We start from the raw sequence: 20,576 nt of genomic DNA on the forward strand, positions 1-20,576 counted from the left end.
CTTCTTGACAATGCATTATATATCTGCCATCCATTTTCATAAATACCCAATGAATTTCAAATTAAATTACTTCGGGGAAATCAATTCCTGGCTGTCTCAATAAATCACACACATTCCCGCTATAATGTCTGGGTGGTGAGAAGGAGCTGGGCTTTGTGTATGTCCCTCAGGCCCAAGAATTCTCTTCCCAGCCCTGAATGATTTAACGTGGCCATTACTTAGAGAGATAGGTGCATGGCTGTGCATAAGCCTGAGAAAAAAAGAAAGAAAGAAGAAAGAAAGGTCAGCAAATGTAATCAGGAGCAGCACAGCAATCCGCTGCTTTACCTGTTGGCTGGAGCCAAATCAATACTTTGCGGCACATTAGCCAACATGCAGGGAGAGGCTGAAGATGGCCCTGTATCAGGAAAGCTATGAACTGTGCTGAGTGAAAACCAGCTGAAATGCTATCTGGTTAACAAAAAGAGAGAGGAAAAGAGGAACTTTATCTCTTTTGTGTAAAATCGGATACCGTGGAGATAACAGAGACATAGCAAATCTCTGTTATCACACTACACCGGGGTTTGGGAAGATAGGTGCTGTCTGCTGTAGGAGAAAGGGGCAGCACTGCGCTGAGGACCTGATGGGCTGACAAATAGAGACCGGCATGAATGAAAATGCATTTTTGAGGATCGTAATTATGGTGTGAATGGCCGATGAAAGGGGCCGGAAGAAGTTGGTGGCCATGCTGAGCCCCCCACGGCCCTGTGCCGGGGCCACACACCCCCGCACAACGAGTGCCGTTCCCAGCTCGGGACCGAGGGCCCGTCGGACGCTTGGGGAGCGGGGAGAGCAGGCTGTGACGACACGAGGACAGAAACAGAAGCGTGAGGTCCGACACACTTGGGGAAGGCACTCTGAGCGCGGGCGCTCGCGAGCAGAGGGGAGAGCAGAGCTCCCGGAGGCAGCACGCTGCGTGGAGGCACGCTGACCAATAAAGCTGCTTGAGCACGCGCGAGGAAAAAAAGCAGAGCGATGGAGCAACACAGCGAACCGTGTCGTTCTGTCTGTGCAGGCGGCCTCTGCGACCGCTCCCGTCGCGAAGTTCAGCCCCGCCGCCGGCACCGGAGCCGTGAGGGGGCGGAGGGAGAGGGCTGAAGCTTTCGGGGCGGCGGGGCCCGGGGCGGGGATCCCCGCGTGGCGGAGGGGGGGGTGGCCTCCGCGCGGCGCTGACGTCGCCGAGGGGCCGGGGCGAGGAGGCTGCGGCTCGGGGCGGGCAAGATGGCGGCAGCGGCGGGTGACGGGTGCGTGTGGGCGACGCGGGGCGGCACGGGTCGCTTCTCCGCGGCCGGTGAGGGGCGAAGAGCTGGGGAGGCGTAGCGAGCGGGGCGTAGGCGGGCGGAGGGTCGGTTGGGAGCGGGGTCCTGGGGTCCTCGCTCAGCCTGAGGAGTGAGGGGCTCGGGGAGGGAGGCGGAGAGCGGCGGTGCGAGCCGCGGGACCGGCTGGGCTCCGTCGGGGCTGGCAGCGGGAGGCGGCCGGTCCGGGCCGGCGGGGCTCGGAGACGTTCGTTAAACCTGAAGCGTCCCGCGTGCAGCCGCGGGGTACGAAGTGGTGCCCGGGTCCGAGGTACCCGTCGGCCTGTTCTCAGCTGCGGGAAACGCGCCGTTCTTGGCGGGGAGAAACTTTAAACGTAGCCTCCTAGCAGCGTTCGCTGCCTGTGCCTCCTCACGGGCAGCGTTACCGGACGAGCGTTCCTTGGCTGGGAGAAAAACACGAGCGATGAAAAGCGAGCCGTGGGGCTGTGCGGCTCCGAAGGAAGGAGGCTGGGGGGTTTCGTGTCAGCGCTGCGCGCTTGCCGCTCGGAAATCGCTCGCAGTGTTTCTTTGCAGATCTTTAGGTCTCAGTGTTAGCCTGAGGGCTGCGGGTTCGCTTCGGTCGGCTTTAAAAACAACAGCAACCAAACAAAAACAAAAACCGGCAGCAATCTGTCTCAAGGAAACCGTGTATCTAGCTTCAAGCAACGCGCGTTACCCAAACTTGCAATCGCTGTTTTTCAGCTGTGCAGCAGGTAGGAGACCTGAGGAAGGGAAAGAGATGAGCCTAAGAGTCAGGTCCAGATAGAGCTTATTGAGAATAAACATCGCAGTCCGTGTGTGTTTGTTGCTGGTGGAAGCTGGACGCGAGGAGACGCCGTGCCCGTTGGCCGGCAGCTCGCCGCTTTCAGGAGCGCTCAGTCCCTGCTGCACGGGGGGCTGATCTCTGCACCGCTGGGCAATTAATTCCCGGTTTCTTTGTGTGTGTGCAGAGAACTGAGCCCGGGGAGAGAAGAAAGCACGAGGAGCGCTGAATAACTTTCTTTAGGGATTTTTGGCAGTGCAAAGCTTACTTGTTTTTACTTCAGCTGCAGATTTCTACCTGGTGTATCAATCAGCATCCAGTTTTGTTTGTTTTGTTCCTAATGAGTTTTACACATTATTTGCAACTTCAGTCTTATTTCCCTGATTTGTCTTGCCAGCTCTAATCTGTTCGGTTTTAATGTGAAGGTTATAAACTTTCCCATTTGATGTAGTATTAGTACTTTAGCACTCATGTCCTAAACTCATGCTGTGCTTACGTTCACCCATGTAAGCACTGTACTGTCACTCTTGATGCTACATTTCAAATGAAAAATAGTTGTTTGGACATATAATATCATAAGGAGAAAAGATAAGGCACAGCGTTTATAGCATGACTTAAGAGGTAAGACAGTACACGGTGACTGATGGTGTTGCTGTGTCCAGCAGCCCTAGAGGAAAGCAGTTTGGTTTTCTTGCCTGCTGGAAAGGACTTACATGTTGTGCAGGAGAGTCTGTTTTGCTTAGCTCTAAAGCACAGAGCTGAATCTCATCTCTTATAATTCTGTCTACCATAATTAATTGCTGCTCATGTGGTACTTAGGAATTTCTCCAATGTTCCTAAGAAGGTTTGACCCACGCGTACAACTCTGAGATGTATGTGAGTTCTTTGTATTATGTACATCGTTATTAGAGAAGCTCATCTCTGTTGGGGAAAAGTTGTCAGACTGAGGGAAGACACGGAGTAAAATTAGTGGTCTTATTTACAAAAACAGTATTAAAAACAAATGTAGTATGGACAATTACTTGCAAAAGAATCTCATTAGCAGCCTGTGAATAGACTGCCTTTTAGAAGGAATGAATGCTGTGGACGCCAGCAAGCTGAAAGCATTCAGCAAAGCCCTTATTTTTGTGATCTGCTGGCTGTGGTACTGGGGGGATCCTGACCTCTGGAGCGCCGGGGCTGGAGCTCAGTCTAGGATTCACCACGTGGGTACCCAGAGGTCACGGCACCCAAAATCCTTTGGTGCAGCTCGTATGGGTGGGAGGCAGCTCTCAGATAAATTGAATGAGGATGACAGACCTGTAAAACTGTGCACTTTTCCTGGTTTCGCTACAGCTGGCTCAGCCTTTCCTGCTTGACAGCAAGAGGAACTCAACTCCTGCAGCTCTGGATGCCAGTTATGTGTGCATTTGTTGCAGCTTTTGGTAGCTGTGTTGAAACAGCTTAATGGGCATTAGCCACAGGATGATTAGCTGATCGAAGTCATGTTGCTGTTGTTAAATCTTTTAACTACAGTTTTAGTGTAATTACCAGGTGAAAAATGAAGCTGCTTTCCTATTCAGTTGCTGTTTCTATACTTGCTTCCCTTCCTCAATGTCACGTCATCAGATGTTAGGATTCCCCTGATCAAGTGCAAGGCTGCACGGCAGACACCTTTTCTAACTCAATTAATCATTTCTTCTGCATGTCAGGTCCTTTGGATTCTATCCAGAGCAATCTAAATCAGCTGGCTTACTCATCTGTAGAACACAGAGTCCTGGACCTTGATGTACAGCCCAGGCAAGGTCCACATTATGCACACGTTTGTAATGGCAAAGCTTAGTTCTTGGTTGGCATAACCTGTGTATTTCATAAGCACTTGTCCTGCCCAAGTGAAGTAACTTTCAGCTGGTGGGTACTGTGCTTGCTCAGATTGGTGCTGCGTGTGCTTTAATTTTGGCTTTCCAGTCAGTGACATCGTGGGCACAAATGCTCCAGGTCAGACATAATTGCTTCCCGACACATCATTTGTCTCTAGGCGATCTCTCTCAACTGGGTTGGTTTTGCCATCTCTCTTTAGACTTTATGAAGGCGAAGAAAGAATGAATCACTGTCTCTTTAATTCCTGTTAGTCAGAGCCTGCCTATTTGTTTTAGGTAAATGCACCTTACAGGAGAAAGTAAATACAGCAGGTTTGAACAAATAAATGATACCACATAAACTTATAAAAGGATGTAAGCCAACATTAGTCACGTTTTTAAGTGACTTTTTAAAGACAATAATTAGAAAAATGCCTTTTTAAACAAAGTTTTTAGCGAGTTGAGCTAGATATCTAATGGCATCTCTGTCTAGTGAAGAAAGAAGTCGTCTTTTCCAGATCTTCTTCCTTTTTTTTTTTTCTTTTTTTTTTTTTCCCCCATTGGTGTTAGGATCACTTGTTAAAATATACTTATTTGACAATACATTGTTGAAGGATGCATTGATATAAGGTTTGCCTGAGCTGCAGTGATTTAATTAAAGGTGTGGTTTAATTAAAGGTTTGAGTTGTATAAAGTCTCGTTCGTCTACACTAGGTGTACTGTGTAAACATAATACATTTAAGTGAACCTTGCACTCCTGCACCTGTGTGCTTAGAGATAGAATTATAGGAACATTTCAAATGGTTCTATCCAAACTCTCGGGCAGTGTGCTTCAATTAAATTGCTGCTTCTTTGGAGACAGAGTGGGGAAAAAAAAACAAACAAAACCTGGGCCAGTATGGTTCATTCTTGAGCCAGAAGGTGCTGGGAATCTGAACAGCAGCAATGAGACTAGTCTGGGGGTCAGCCTGCAGATGGTAATGTTCATTTTGACTCTGTGTAACTGAGTGCCATGATGCATTTGGTGGGACTGAGTTGGAAGAAGATCATGATCTTGACCTCAAATGGGAGTTTGATACATTAATATCTATCAAAGTGAATCAGCTGGGTATTTATGAACCTTCTGTGTTGTTTTCTTTTTCTCTTTTTAGTTGCAGATGGAAATGTCACGGGCAGAAGATAGTTTGGACGATGTATTTTGCTAGCGTATCTCTGCAGTTTCAGTTCTAACAATGGATAAGTGTAAGCACATAGGACGCCTGCGACTGGCCCAAGATCACTCCATTCTGAATCCACAGAAATGGCATTGCATGGACTGCAATACTACCGAGTCTGTGTGGGCATGCCTCAGCTGCTCACACGTGGCGTGTGGGAGATACATTGAAGAACATGCACTAAAGCACTTTCAGGAGAACGGTCACCCGGTGGCATTGGAAGTAAATGAGCTGTATGTTTTCTGTTATCTCTGTGATGATTATGTTCTTAATGATAATGCAACTGGTGATATAAAACTGTTGCGAAGTACATTAAGTGCAATCAAGAGTCAAAAGTATGAGTGTACTACTCGTAGTGGGAGGACTTTGCGTTCTATGGGTGCCAGTGATGATTCTTACCTTTCACACGACGGTGCCCAGGCCTTGCTTCGCAATCAGGACCGCATGTTCACAGCATTGTGGCACAGAAGGCGTGCGTTCATGGGCAAAATATTCAGGTCGTGGTTCCAGCTGACACCTAGCGGAAAAAAGATTTTGGAAGAAGAAAAGCGTTTGGAAGAAGAGGAGGAAAGGAGGAACAAAGCTAGGAAGAGGAGACAAGAACGAAAGCGCCAGTTGAAGGAAGAGATGGAAAAGATGCCCCCGAGAAAGAGCTGCCGTTTACAAAACCAGATGAGAATGTCCTCACAAACATCTGTCATGCAAAAGACATCACAGAACATGGAATCTGTGTCAGAGTTGAAAGAAACGTATACCTCAGATGAAGTAAGACTGAAAAAAATAGGTGACTCTCCAATTAAACGAAGGCCCACCGTGACTCCCGGGGTAACAGGACTGAGGAACCTGGGAAACACGTGCTATATGAATTCTATCCTGCAGGTATTAAGTCACTTACTTATTTTTCGAGAATGCTTCTTAAAGCTTGATCTCAACCAAACTCAGGAACTGCTGGCAACAGCAGCCAGTGGTAAAACCAGGTCTTCATCCAGGCGCTCGTCAATAACTGCTTCAACATTACAAGTGAATGAGAACCAAGAGAAAGGAAGGGGATCATCTTCTGTGAGACGATCTAATTTATCCTCTGGATTAAGTGGAGGAGCATCAAAAAGTAGAAATATGGAACTCATTCAGCCCAGGGAGCCCAGTTCAAAGCATATTTCTCTTTGTCACGAGCTGCATACTCTGTTTCAAGTGATGTGGTCTGGCAAGTGGGCGCTGGTGTCTCCTTTTGCCATGCTTCATTCTGTCTGGAGACTAATTCCAGCCTTCAGAGGATATGCCCAACAAGATGCTCAGGAATTTCTTTGTGAACTTTTGGATAAAGTGCAGCAGGAACTGGAGACTACGGGGACCAGATACCCAGCTCTCATCCCTGCTGCTCAAAGAAAACTTATAAAACAGGTTTTGAATGTGGTGAACAACATTTTTCACGGACAGCTATTAAGTCAGGTATGATTTTGTTATCTTTTTAAGATGTGCAATGATTTGTAGTTACAGATTTATACTGGCCAACGATTGGCACCTTTCAAAGGTTAATACATGTTTAACTATTGAGGAGGGATGGGGAGGATATAGTACAGACAGTTTTAGAAGTAAGGTCATTTGGCTACTCCCAAAAATAGAAGAGTCACCTGATGAACATAAAAGTTATAAATTTAGTATTGTAAAACACATTCTTGAAGTTACTGATAAGCATGTGGCTTTGCTTCTGAACATCAACTGATGCAGTAATAAAGAATTTACAAGTTAAAACCCAGGCTGGATGTGGCTCTGGGCAGCCTGGTCTGGTGGTTGCTGACACCCTGCACGTAGCAGGGGTGTTGAAACTAGGTGATCATTGTGGTCCTTTTCAACCCAGGCCATTCTGTGATTAAAGTACCTAGTCGGCTATAGTTGTGCACCAGGATACTAATCCTTCCTTTCCATTACAACAGAAAGATACAGAAAGCTCTTTAGACACAGGAACCAAATTTGTGGGGTGAAGGCAATTGTGGTTTTCCTTTTTTCTGTCAAACTGCCTTTTTTTTCCCCCTAATTGTTCGTGTTTTCTTTTTGGCTTCCTGTTAAGTACATCAATGTGCCCACTTACTATTATGCATACCCCAGCTGTTTGTGTATGCAAATATTTGTGAATTAACAAATAAATGCTGATTTCTGTTGAGAGCATCATAAAACTAACTGCACTACAAGAGGAACAGAGGCTGAGATGAGATAGTCTAGGTCTTTTGGAAGTGGTCTGTGGTACAAATGCAGACACCGCTGAGGTAGTGCAGAAACATTTGTTGGATACGTTGTGTGAACGAATAGAGGTTTGGGACAGTTAACAAAATTGTGGGTATTGCCTCTACTTTGACAACTAGAGTGCTTGTTCAGTATTTGTGTATGTAAAGCTAAATGCTTTTTAGCTGAGGTAGGATTGTTTTCTGCTTTGACCAGTAAACTTTATAAGCCAGCAGGACTCTTAAAATTAGAGTTGTATTGCAGAATATATTGACTTTTAGTTCGTTTTAGGGTTTAACTGTTAGAAACTGGTACACCTGCTAATAAAAATAGATTATCCATTACTTTCTGCTTAGCCCAGTGTAAGAGCACTTCTACTGGCATGCTTACTTTTTCCTTGAGGTGGTTATCTCTCGTATAAGGGTTGGACTGATATAAGTGTCTAATGTATCATATTGTTGAATCTGTTTGAAAATCACATTCCTCTCCAACAGCGAATTTGATAGAAAAACAAAGTAATTGCTTAGGCAGGCTGTCAAGGTGTGCTTTGCGTTCTAATAGGAATCATTTTCTGGAAGACTTGCTGAGGTTCTGAAGACACTTTCAGTAGTATTGCTTCTTTCACATGTTTTTTAGCTTTATCCAAAAAGGCTTGTGACTAGAAACCCTCCCACGTTCCTGTAACTAAGGAGGGGACTAATGAGAATTCACTCAAGTGTCATCGAGTGAGCCTGAAAGGGAACTAAAGAGATTCAAGCTATGCAATGACCACAACACACTTTTCTTTTTCTCCAGATGGCCAATATCTGTGTGCAAAATTCAGCACTGATGAACTTCAAAGTGCCTAGAATGAGCAGAACAAGAAAAAGTGTGCTGCAGTAATTTCTCCCTGGCTCCTGAGGCAGTTTTCACAGATAGTGCCCAGCACCTGACCTCCCAATAAGCCCCTTGTGTTCTTTCACTCCTTTCTTCAATTTACTTTTCACTGGCATTTTGAACATGCAGCAGTTCCGTAAGGAATGTAGTCTTTTTCCTTAAGTGCTCAGTGTTTTCTGTTTATAAGCTGTAGCACTTGTACAGCTTTCCTCTAGAAAGTAGCTGGAGCCATAGCATGCTATGTTTGTTCAAAAAATTAGGTGGCTCTTTAATCAAGAGTATTTTGTAAACCACATCTTAGTTCAGTGAGTAAGGGGAGATGAGAATCTGTGCAGCAGCTGCCTTCCATTTCAGCATCACGAAAAAGTTATTATCCATTAGTACTGAAAGTATTAGTCAAAGGTATTTGATTCTATGAGACACTCAAGTGCAGCAAAGCCAGTCTACTTGACCTTTAAACCTCAGGAACTGTTTTTGATACAGTACACAGAGGATCGCTTACAATGCAGATAAGCTGTATGTTTACTCTGGTTTTGCATTACTTTCACGTGTGCAATAAAACGTTGTCCCTCTCGTAGCCATTCTGTTTTAAGTTGAAGGGAAACCATTGTCTGGAATTTGCCTTCAGAAACAGCTGCCTGATTCACCTCTGTAACTATTCAGAATATAAGAAGGGAACAGAGTGTATAATAATCTTACTCAGGTTTCTTTTTGATAACCAGGAAAAGCTTTAGGCGCTGTCAAAACAATAACACCTTTTAGATGAGTTTGTTTCGTTCTGTTCTCAGTCAGCTGATTCACAGTAAGTCTTTCCCAGCTACTGCTTGAAACCTCCTACTTGCTTTTGGAATACAAAACTAAGTAACAAGTAACTCCAAAAATAGCGTGACTTTAGACAGTTAAATTGCCTCTTGGCTTTTTTATCAGCTTTTTTAACTCTGAGATCCTCTGAGGGCTAGAGATTTTTACAGTATTGATTGTGAAACTTTCCCTTGGAAACTGTGAGTATTTAAAACACAGCTGGAAAATCCTCTCCTTTCTTTTTTACGTGCTAGTCTCTCTCCAGTGATTTCCTGAAGAGTGTTGTGCTGTAATATTTCTTGGGCAAACAAATAAACCTTGTATACAAATGCTTTCAGACACAGATCTGCTGAAGCAGTGGCCCCATCCTTCTCAACCTCATTGGGACAGCAAAGAGATGCCAACATCCCCATTAAAAACTTAGTTATTTTCAATCCCGTGCTTATACTCTTGTGGAAGCAGGGAGACCCATTCTCTCCTATCCTTGATCCTTCAATGGGAAAAGCAAAGGAAAATGCACTGGGAAGTTTTGTGCCAACGGTATGCTGATGTGAACTGACCCACAGGCCCTTCGAGGACACTTCAAGTAGGTTAGCCGCTGTCCCTGAGGTTCTTTTGGTTTAGCTTTTTGAATGGTCCCAGCTAATTAGCACGGTATGCAACAATTTCTAAACTATCTTTATTTCAGGGCTTGCTTGTTGGTTTCCCCCCCCCCTTAACCTTAAGCAGGGAGTTGTGGGCAGGTATATTTTTAGAAATCCGTGATTTGTAATAGCAGATTTTTGCTTTCCAAGCAAGTGTGTATTTTCAGCACCGCGTTTGGAAAACTGTGTCCCCACACGTCTACAGAAATGATGTTAGCAGAAACTGGTGTGTGTCGAGCGGCAAGCTCGCATCTAGCGCTAGGAAATGCCTGAGACAGAATGTGGGCAGCGTGCCTCCCCCAGTGAGTGCTCAGAGAAATGAATATGCAGGAGACCCGGGGAGTGATTCGGTTCTAACAGATGTAAATGAAGTTTGAGCTTTTAAAAGGCGGCACCTCTTTATGCACTTCTTACTCCATTTACATGCTTAACTGGTGTGCTTCGGGACAGATTGGCTGAGAATAGGGGAAATGAGCAATCTTTGAGTTGTTTGAAGCCGTTCAGCTTTGGGTGCTGTGCTCTGAGTGTAAATGTGTGGCTTGGGGGGGGGGGAATGCGGCGGTGGCAGCTGTGCTGTGCTGGGTATGAAGTATGGGTATAAACTACTAAAAGCTGTGAGAATTCCAGGTAGATGACAGGAGTGTTTAAACTTACATCAACCCGCAACCTGTATGCTGGTTTCTGAGTTCTGATACCTAGAGTGTGCCGGTTTTTATACTTATATGTAGAGCTGCTGTGCTTTTCTGCATCGCCTGAACCACAAAATGGTTGTCCAGTTGCACCCAGGTGGGAGCATTTTCACTTGATCTGTAAGAGGCCATTGAATCACAGACCGTGGTTTGCTGTGTTTGCTTGCATTGTTGTGTTAGATAGATAGGGATCGTTTTGGTGATGGTGAACACTCATCACTACAAATTCCAGTTGTGTTTGTAACTGAAGAAATACAGTACAGGCTGTTATGCTGGAATGCCAAATTGTAGCAGCATCCTAGAAATTAAATTTCCTTTGATTACTTCACTGTGGAAAAATTCAACTGCTATTTTTAAATAGATAGCTGCTTATAGAGTGAAAACTTTCGTAGTAGTGAAAGCATAAAAACGGCTGGCCAACTTACTGTTCTTAGAACAAGGATGGGAGCAGTCATCTTTCTTCCATGCAAGTGTAGGGAACAGGCAAAACAGAGCTGATGCTGGAGCTGCCTTCTTCTGCAGCAATATGTTAACTATTTTCTTTGGTTGCATTTAGGCTGAATGCCATCTGGGGCAGTGGCTGTCCATCAAATTATTGCGGGCTCAGTGATGCTTGTCTGAGCGGCCTCCGTTCTTAGCTCGAGTCAAGCAATCTGACCCAGCTCCTTTCAGTCTGGCCTTTGGCCCACGATTGAATGCTGAGCTTTAACCAAACAATTGTATATAGCACTCGTATTTCAAGGCATGAGAGCATGGCCAGGCAGAGCACAAAGTAGGGATTTCAGCTAGCTTAAAAACAGTAGTTCACTTTTTTAGCTCTAATGTAAACTTCTGCAGATTTGTTATAATGACAACTTTAAGACTGCCTAAAATAGCAACTGCAGAACATAAGAGGGAGAGGTGAAATTAAACTTCGATTTTCAAAAGCACAGCTGTAAAATACACATATCACTAATCACATTGCTCAGCCAAATTCACTCCCTTGTTTCTGTCGTGCACGGTCATACCAAAAAGAAAGGGTTGAAGAGACAGAAATCAGGGCTGAGCTCTGTGGGTACCAGAGGAGCATGAGCGATCCCTCTTAGGAAAGATGGGAGCAGTGTGGTGAGCCCCAGCACAGATGGGTTCTAGCTGAGGGAGAGATCCTCCTGCTTCTCACTGACCCAACTGGGGAACTGGAGCCTAGCACAGGGAAATAGGTTTGATATTTGTTCCTGCCCCTATTTACATCTCATTTAGCACTCTGTGGGCGCACACAGGAGCAGCTATTGCACAATGGCGGTAGGGTTGGGTGCATATTTATTCAGATAGCCAGGGTACTTGGCTGCTGTGAATTTGCCAATAGCCCTGATAATTCTTTTAACAGGTTTCCTCCACTCGCCTTTGGTGCAGCTGTGCATCACTACATGGGTCTGCTCTTTTTTTCTCTGAGGGACAGAAGTTGGAAGCTGAGCCAATTACGCGTTTGTTTTCCTTTGGGATAGCATTTATTAACTAGTTGAGAAAGAGGATCTTAAAATGAGCTAGGTTATTAACATGGCAAGCTGGATTTAAAACCTCAGGACTTGTTAAAATTACCTCTTCTGTGTTCGTGTGTGTGTACTTCATCCTAAGCCCATTAATCTTCAGTGCGCATTCAAGTTCAGCAAATTCTCGCTTAAGTAACTCATCCATTCAATAAACTTTTGGCCCACCAAAATCACCCATTTGTACAGCAGAAATCTATTAGTCATCCTGTGTTTATGCTGGAGTTAGCTTGAACTGTGGCCAAGCGGATCATTTCGTCTCCAAGTCTAGATTCCAGCTCAGAATTACTAATAGTTTGTGGCTTTGAAACGTTGCCAGATGTTCACGCTTAAAAACGAGGCTCCTGTCAGCGTAAATTAAAACAAAAGAGTCTCTTTTCTGCTGTGTAAATCAGAAGTTTTGTTTTCTAAGAACAAGGCAGAGGCGTTTTCTTCTTAGAATGTAAAGCAATGAACTGCTGTCCTGACTGCTGCTAAACACGTGTGCCTGTACTCAAACATCCGCGTGCGTTAGGCAGCTAATGCATGAATTGGGTATAAGCTTTTGTGGCTGCTAAATGCATTAAATAACTACTCAAAAGAGCACACAGAAGGAAGGTGCCATAAGTGGACAGATCTCCCTTTATGTAAATCGTCCCAAAGCAACAAAGCAGGGTAAATAATTAAGTAACAGCAAACTTTCACAGGAAAATTAAAGGGCTCCCAAATGGAACAGTACATTTTCACTCTCGCATGGCTTATTATCTCACTGAAGGGAGCTACTCTGAATGTATGTCAGACAGCAACACCAAGGCTTGCCTGTTTGACAGCGATGCTTGGATCCATTGTGGACCTCCATTCCTTTATTACTGTGTCTTTGCATTAGTTGTTCCAAGCAACTTGCGCTGTTCCCTTAAAAAGGAAGTACGCTTACAGAGATCTTACATGGCAATTATTTAGCCCTGTGGTTGAAAACTTGCATATTCCACTTACTACAAAACAAATATATTTTTTTTCTCATCACACCCAGCTGTTATTCTCTGCTGGTCGGTAGGAGTTACCTCAGAAGTAAGTCTAACTTGAAAATTTTGAGTTCCAGTAATCTTTTCCATGGTAAAGTTTAGTTACTGGGGGGCACGTGGGAGCATGTTGGATGGTTATGGAAGTTTTGTCACAGCTGTCTGAGCTCAGTTAAAAGCCAGCTTTGTGTGGAGTTTTTCAGAAGGCGTATTTGCTAGAGCACTGAGGTTTGAGCTGCTTGGTCTAGTGGTCAACAGCAACTTGTAAGCTGAGAAATAAATACGTTCTTCCCAGTAAAAAACTCAAATTTAGGATTGTATCCTACTTATACTGTTGCATGGAATGATGGGGAGCATCTTTAGTCTCACATAAACTTATTGTTTCTTTATAGCCTTTATGAACTATTCTAATTATGGTCTAAATGGAGTTTCACTACTGTGTAAGTTCAGCTACTCAGAAGAATGATTCACCCACATGGATCTTAAGAGGATGGAGATCACTAGGAGGAAGAATGAAATGCTGTGGCACTCTTCTGTTAGTAGCTTGACCTGGCCTTTAGAAGACTGCATTACAAACAAAGATCTAATATTTTGCTGTTCAAGCTTAGAAGAGCTACTGCTTTTAACTTACTTCCCTAAATATTGAATGTTATCCTGGGCTAATTGCCTCCAGCTGTCTTATCTGGACTTTTGAGTTTGATTTGCTTTTCTTCTTGACATTTTATTTACCTTGTCTTAGTGCTTGCCCCTTCCCCAGTGTGTTGATGCATCCACTTACTGAAAGAAGAAATGCATTATTTTTCCTTGTTGAGTTTTCTTTGAAGGAGCGACCTGGAGTATTTATTTTCAGAGAGAAGACTCCAGCAGTTCCACTGTCTGCTTTCTCCTGAAAAGTGCCACACAAATCATTTTGACGCTTACTTTGTTTCTCAGCAAAACATAGAAGCACTTAGCCATTTGTGGTAGCAGTATTGGACATGCTGCTTCAGAGAAAAGAGATGAGCTGTGGCATTACTCTTCTTAAATGACTGCACCTTCTGTTTTGGTTCCATTGGTTATCCTTAGGAAAATAATGCGTGTATATTTGGGGCTATGTTGTTATGGAATGCTTTCAGCAACATAAACTTTTGAGCGTAACCAATTTGTGAAATACTGTTCTACAGGTTACGTGCCTTGCCTGTGACAATAAATCAAACACCATAGAACCTTTCTGGGACCTGTCACTGGAGTTCCCCGAGAGGTATCACTGCAATGGCAAGGAGATGGCATCGCAGTATCCCTGTCCGCTGACAGAAATGCTGGCCAAGTTTACAGAAACTGAAGCTTTGGAAGGAAAGATATATGCGTGTGATCAGTGCAACAGTGAGTAAAGGCAGTATGTACTCATACATATGTTCTCTGTGTAAAATATGAAACAGACTGACAGCAAAAGCGTAGTAAAATACTATGAGTCTTAAAAATATGTTGCATTAAAAGCAAGGTTCTTCTCCTTATGTCCTGCTGTTTTGTCACTGTGGCAGCTATTATTTCTTAGAAGGGGAACAGTTCAAAGAATGTTTTAAAGTGTGATCCTTTTCTTAAATGAAGTCTGATCACACGCTCATGGGGATGCTGCTATTCCCAGCTGAAGAACCTACCAGCTTTTTAAAATGAAGTGCATGACCTAAGTGACTGCAAGTATTTTACACTCAAATCATGAAGTAAGCCTTGCAGAATGGATCTCTTATGTATCCTTTTTAAGGAGATGCATTCTGTAGCTATTGAAATTCACACAAATACGGTGGATGAATACAAGGCTATTAGCGAGATCTGTGTTATGTAACTGTGTGTTTGGCCTCAGCAAAACGCAGGAAGTTTTCTTCTAAACCAGTTATACTCACAGAAGCTCAGAAGCAGCTTATGGTGTGTCGACTACCTCAGGTTCTCCGATTACACCTGAAGAGGTTTAGGTAAGTACAACCACAACAAACAGCATTGCAGATTGACTCACGTTGTCCTCTTCCGTTGTTTGAGATCAATGTTCCTCAACATCAGTTTAATCTCAGTTAATGGTATGGTGAGAAATGTAGGAATAGTAACAGAAACTTATTTTCCTTTCTCAATTTAAACATCAGTAAGATATAAGTAGAGAACTGTCTCTTTGTTTTCCAACTACTTGCTACTTTAATATCAAAATTATTTTATCCTTCTTTTCAGTCCTTCTTTTCTACTAATCCTGCTGTGAACTCTGTTGGTAAACATTGATTGTGTTATCCTCAAGTAAAGTGAACATTCATTCACTAGTGTACAAGCTGAGATTGTATTCAATTAGAAGTCTCACATAACCTTCATATAACCAAATACACTGATTCATTTGCTTGAGAGTAAGGAAGGGAAGGCTGCATCGCTGAGAACTCATAGCCCAGGCATTGGCGCAGAACTGGTCCAGAATAGGAAGGAAACTGAAAAGGGCATTTAGTATGTGGAAATACAATTACAGTGAGATCTTAAGATGGATCTTTCAGAAGATGAAGATAGTGGGTACTATAGACACACTCCAAAAGGCCTTGAACTAGGTGTTTGGGATCCCTGCCTGTGGCAGGGGGGCCATTGGAACTAGATGAGCTTTAAGGTCTTTTTGACTCAAGCCATTCCTTGATTCTATGGGGGATGATTTCTGGGGGAAAATAGCAAATTCACATTCATTTTGTGTGCAAAGACAACAACAAAGCTAGCTGTTTGTTTTCAGAACACAGCATTCAGAGCTGTTTGTTCTAAAAAGCGTAAGTTTTCATGTGACTTAACTTTCTAGGTGGTCAGGACGCAATCATCGCGAAAAGATCGGCGTGCATGTTAATTTTGATCAAATACTGAACATGGAGCCTTACTGCTGCAGAGAATCCCTCAAGTCTCTCCTACCCGACTGCTTTATCTACGACTTGTCTGCTGTAGTAATGCATCACGGGAAAGGATTTGGCTCAGGGCACTACACTGCCTACTGCTACAATTCAGAAGGAGGTAGGAACCAGCTGTGAAATACAAGTGTGGGAGAAAAGGGTGTTCATAATTCTAAACTGCTTGACTTGCTATCTTTCCTCAAATGCAAAAGGGTGTCACTTCTAGCTGAGCTGCCTGCAATGAGAATTGCAGTTCGTAGGCCAAAACAGTGCAATTTCTCTATTGACAAGTTAAGCTTATTCTGTCTCTAAACTCTCTTGTAAATTTGAGGAAGTTTAGCTGGGCTTTTAAACTGGAGAGACAGATACAGTAGCTCAATTGAAATAGCATACTATTTCAAAGCAACTCTTGTTAGATGAGATTAAGTAGACTGAGTCTACTTCAAACCAGTGACCAGTGTCCTGATGGGTATTTTTGTTTTCTTTGTTTGCTGTATTTCTCCATTTCAGGATTTTGGGTACACTGCAATGATTCAAAACTCAACATGTGCACTATGGAAGAAGTATGCAAGGCTCAAGCCTACATTTTGTTTTACAGCCAACGACTTTCTCAGGCAAATGGACTTGGTAAAATATGTCCTAGCACATCTGAAAGTCAGCAGCACACAGAGTTAGCTGACTGTTCTGTGGACAGCAGTAGCAGCTAATCCAAAGGCAATTAACTGTGTGTATGGTGAAGTTTGAATTGTTGTAACTATATATTTTTAAATGAAATGCAAGTACAGTGTTGTACTTTCTGACTTTGTTGTACAATGTTTATATACTTTTGTATTAGGTAAAGTGCTCTTTACGACTGTTAGTGAAAGTTTTTATCGACAGTAAGTAACTTTCTAAGTACTTAGAATTTCAATACAGTTATTTTTTTAAGAAAAAGATTGCCATTTGCATTTAACTCTTACCTCAGGCTGTTTTTTAAGCTGTTTTTGTATTTTGATAATCTTTTTGGTTTAGAATAATGACTTTCAATGGAAAACTGATGTTTCTGTGGTTAATTTTCTATATATGCCTGTGTACATTTTATAGTATAGTTCTAATGATATCATGACTCTTACTTTCTGCAGGAATTGCTACTAGGTCTTAGAATATTAACATTCACCAGCAAGAAATGTTCTACACGTTGAATAGTAACCGAACTTTTAATAAGAAACTTTTTGTATTCCTGACTAAAGTGAAATTTGCTTGAACTCTTCTCCCCACACCTTCAAGAGAGCTATGCTAAATGTTATAGAATCACAGAATGGCTTGGGGGGGCGGGGGAAAGGACATAACGCTTCTCTAGTTCTAACCCTCTGCCAGGGGCAAGGCTGCCACCTACCAGCTCAGGCTGCTCAGGATCTCAATCCAATCTGGCCTTGAATGTCTCCAGGGATGGGATGTCCACAGTGCCTCTAGGTGATTTGTTCCAGTGCCCCATCACCCTCTTCAGTGGAAATTTCCCCCCTAACTACCACCCTAAATAACTCCTCTCCTGCTTGTAAGCAGCCTTTCACCTCTCAAAGGCCACAATGAGGTCTCCACAGAGCCTTCTGTTCTCTGGGCTGAACAAGCACAGCTCCCTCAGCCTTTCTTCGTAGCGGAGGTGTTCCAACAGTTCCCTATGCTCCTTGTGCTGGGGGCCCCAGGCCTGGATGCAGTACTCCAGATGAGGTTTCATGAGGGCAGAGTAGAGGGGGAAAGTCCCCTCCCTCTCCCTGCTGGCCACTCCTCTTTTGAGGCAGCCCAGGATACCACTGGCCTTCTGGGCTGCGAGAGCACATTGCTGGCTCACGTTAAGTCAAATGGACACACAGGCCATCTACCCCCAAGTCCTTCTCCTCAGGGCTCCTTTCAAGGAGTTCTTGTCCCCGTGCGTACTCATTGGGATTGCCCCTGCCCAAGTGCAACACTTGCTGAACATGATTTGGGCCCGCTTCTCAAGGTACATCGATAAAGAGTTTCTTAAAGTCTGAAATTAAGGAAATAAAGCACATACTTATTTTCATATAAGTATTTAAAGCACAAGAATGTATGTATGTTTACTAAGACTTCCATGTTTCAGCCTTAATGCAGCTGATGATTTAAAATTCAACAGCCAAATCCCAAGTACTGATTTTGAAAACTGAGGCCTTTTTATTCCAGTAACATAAGAAGCTTTCTTATCAACAACCACCAAAAAAACCACACACACAGTCATTGCTGTGAGGATGTCAGCATCTCCCATCTGACATGGGACAAGCTTACTTTATTTAAATTGTAGCATTTTCCATTTCAATAATCACTAACACAAGCCTTTGAAAAGAAGCTGTAAAATGTGTCTGAAAGCATTTTGCATCTGACTGGTTTCCTCAGCTACAACTGCTGTACCTTCTGCATGGTCCTACCACTAGCATTAACAGAACTGTGCACGGAGGAGAATCATCAGGCCAGAATTGTCAAGTCTTTCTCCAGCTGCAGCAGTTAATGCCAAGTAAATGTTAGTTGTGAAGTTATTTTTGCATAATTCCTATGCAAATTGTTACCTCATCTTCTGCAAAGTTTATACCTCAATAAAATGCCTTGATATGGACAGAAAACTATATGTGTACTGATTGATAGTAGTTCTTTCCTACATTATTTAAAAAACAAAACAAACACAGCTTTGTCTAACTGTGGTTAAGGCATTATGTACAGGACTGCTTTGGCCATCTGTCACTGACAGAATGCTGGTTTTGTTCATACTTTCAAGGTGAATCTTTTACTGCCATCATTATTTAAGTTTCCAAAGGATGCCACGTTATAGCAAGTACCTGATGGCCACTCTATGGCCGGCTGTGTTCAGCTCCAGCAGCACTGCACTGTTCCCATCCCATCCTACAGAAAGGGGCTGGGGGGGTGAGAGGAAGTACCTGGGCAGCTCTGGCACTGGCTCCATACTGCAACCAGTCACTGTCCTGTTAGCTGCTCAGTTTTCCATCTAGGCTCTGATGCAACAGAGCTTTTTGCTGTTGGGCAAGACCAAGTTCACTTGACTTCTGTAAACTGCAGTCACAAGCTTCCAGCCCCTGGGGAGAGGGGATGGGCTTTAACCATGTACAACTGGTGGAAACTGCTATAAACTGGCAGTGTGCACACACTGCATCAGGAGTGATGTTCAGGCAGCCAAACATAAGAAAAAGCAGCTTGGTTATTTTATGATCAGAAAACTACTACAGTTACTGCAGTGCAAGTCTCTGATATACAGTGGTTTCATCAAGAGACCATCTAGTGTGGTTCGGTTATCAGACAGTATGTCCAGCTTTGTAATTGCAGCCAGCAATAGGAAAAGGCAGCCTGAGCATCGTGAAAGCAGTAGAGGAACACATCTGGTATGTGGCACAAGGAGAAAGGAGTTTACTTTCACCTCCTACTCACGTACATACAGCTTGCTCAGCAGACAGGAAGCATCCAGACAAACTGGAAGTGAATGGAAACAAACTATCCAGGACAGTTTTTGGATTAGTTACACAGTCCTCAGCTTCCCCATGGGAATAGCAAACGACCTGCAGGTACGAACACCAAGAAGTGACAAGAACTGATCACAGTTCAAAGTGATTCTGCCAGCCTGAATCTTCCTGCTACATTACATAAAAGACAAATCACTGAGCACAGCTGGAGACCAGAGGAAGCCTGGTATTAGTGGGCAAGTGGCTGAGAACTGAAGTGTGTTTGGATTCCCCCTTTTAAGCAGTATCCAAGCTCAAAAATGGTGAGCTGCAAACACTGTACCCTACCAGGAGCCAGTTACAGAGTCAGAAAGGACATCAATAACTGGGTCCTGTTAGCACAAATAAACAGTATCAGCTCCCATATCCTGCGACCCTGTTCATTTGAAATGACTGTTCGTTTGAAAGTCAGGAGCCCACAAACTGCTCACAGCACTTCCAGTTCACTGCTGGAATGCCAGTACTCCCAAATGGCAACAACAGAGATGCACGTGTCAGGATTCAGTTTCATCCATTTCCACAGATTATGCTGAGTTTTAACAATACACCAAGAAAAAAAATAAACCCAGGCATTTAAGTCTCCTATGCAGGCAGCACATGACTCCGTTCCCTTCTCTAAGCATCTGTTCACATACTGAGGGCTTAAAGAAGCGCAGCTTTTCTTCCTTTGCCTTTTGGTAAATGGTACTTTTAAATATGAGCTCTGTAAATAAATAAAGGCTGTCACTACAAAGGAGCAGCTCCCCCTGCTTCCTGAACAGACTCAACTTAAGACACCGTTCTGTTAAACGACACTGAGCTGTTAAAGCAGCTGTCATTTTTGTTAGCAGTAAGAATGGAAAAAATGGATATGCCAGTCATTAGGTGAATATACAGTGCTGGAAGATGCACTGCGACCTAGGCCTGACCTATAGGGTTTAATACAACTTTACCCTTGAGATTCCCCAGCTGTTCAGCACATCAAGGAGATACCAAATATTCCAGCTTAGTATGAGAAATCTTCCAGCAGTTAGAAAAAACAACAAAACAATACATTTTCATTATCCCCACAACTTGTCCAATCTAACACATACTGTAAGGGGACTGGGAATCACTCAAAAGCAATTTCATACCGAGCAAAAAGGCAAAGAATACAAGGAGGTAGAAAATAATACTCACAGCTTGACTTTAGTCTGAAGCTGCATACTGCAGGTAACAGCAAGAGTCCACAGAAATCATCTGACATATTCCAATACAGAGAAAAGTCAAAACTGAACACTCAAAACTAAATCATATCATGTATCTCTACTTCTGTTGT

At 43.5% G+C, this 20,576-nt stretch overlaps 1 protein-coding gene across 3 annotated transcripts; it reads left to right on the forward strand.

Annotated features, from left to right (window-relative positions):
* Nucleotides 1-1,204: 1,204 nt before the first annotated feature.
* On the forward strand, nt 1,205-17,023 carry USP44 (ubiquitin specific peptidase 44). 3 transcript variants are annotated; one of them, XM_052667375.1, is made up of 6 exons: nt 1,205-1,283; nt 5,087-6,598; nt 14,067-14,265; nt 14,744-14,852; nt 15,695-15,900; nt 16,290-17,023. In XM_052667375.1, the coding sequence occupies exons 2-6, from the start codon at nt 5,168-5,170 to the stop codon at nt 16,484-16,486; spliced, it is 2,142 nt and encodes a 713-aa protein (XP_052523335.1). In that variant the 5' UTR covers nt 1,205-1,283; nt 5,087-5,167; the 3' UTR covers nt 16,487-17,023. The 3 variants fall into 3 exon arrangements, with proteins under 3 accessions (XP_052523335.1, XP_052523334.1, XP_052523336.1); XM_052667374.1 differs by lacking the exon at nt 1,205-1,283 and adding an exon at nt 1,627-2,047; XM_052667376.1 differs by lacking the exon at nt 1,205-1,283 and adding an exon at nt 1,627-2,047 and having other exon boundaries at nt 14,774-14,852.
* Nucleotides 17,024-20,576: the final 3,553 nt, after the last annotated feature.

The sequence above is a fragment of the Tympanuchus pallidicinctus genome, unplaced genomic scaffold, assembly GCF_026119805.1.
Source record: "Tympanuchus pallidicinctus isolate F22 unplaced genomic scaffold, pur_lepc_1.0 scaffold8, whole genome shotgun sequence".
Taxonomy (NCBI): Eukaryota; Metazoa; Chordata; class Aves; order Galliformes; family Phasianidae; genus Tympanuchus; species Tympanuchus pallidicinctus.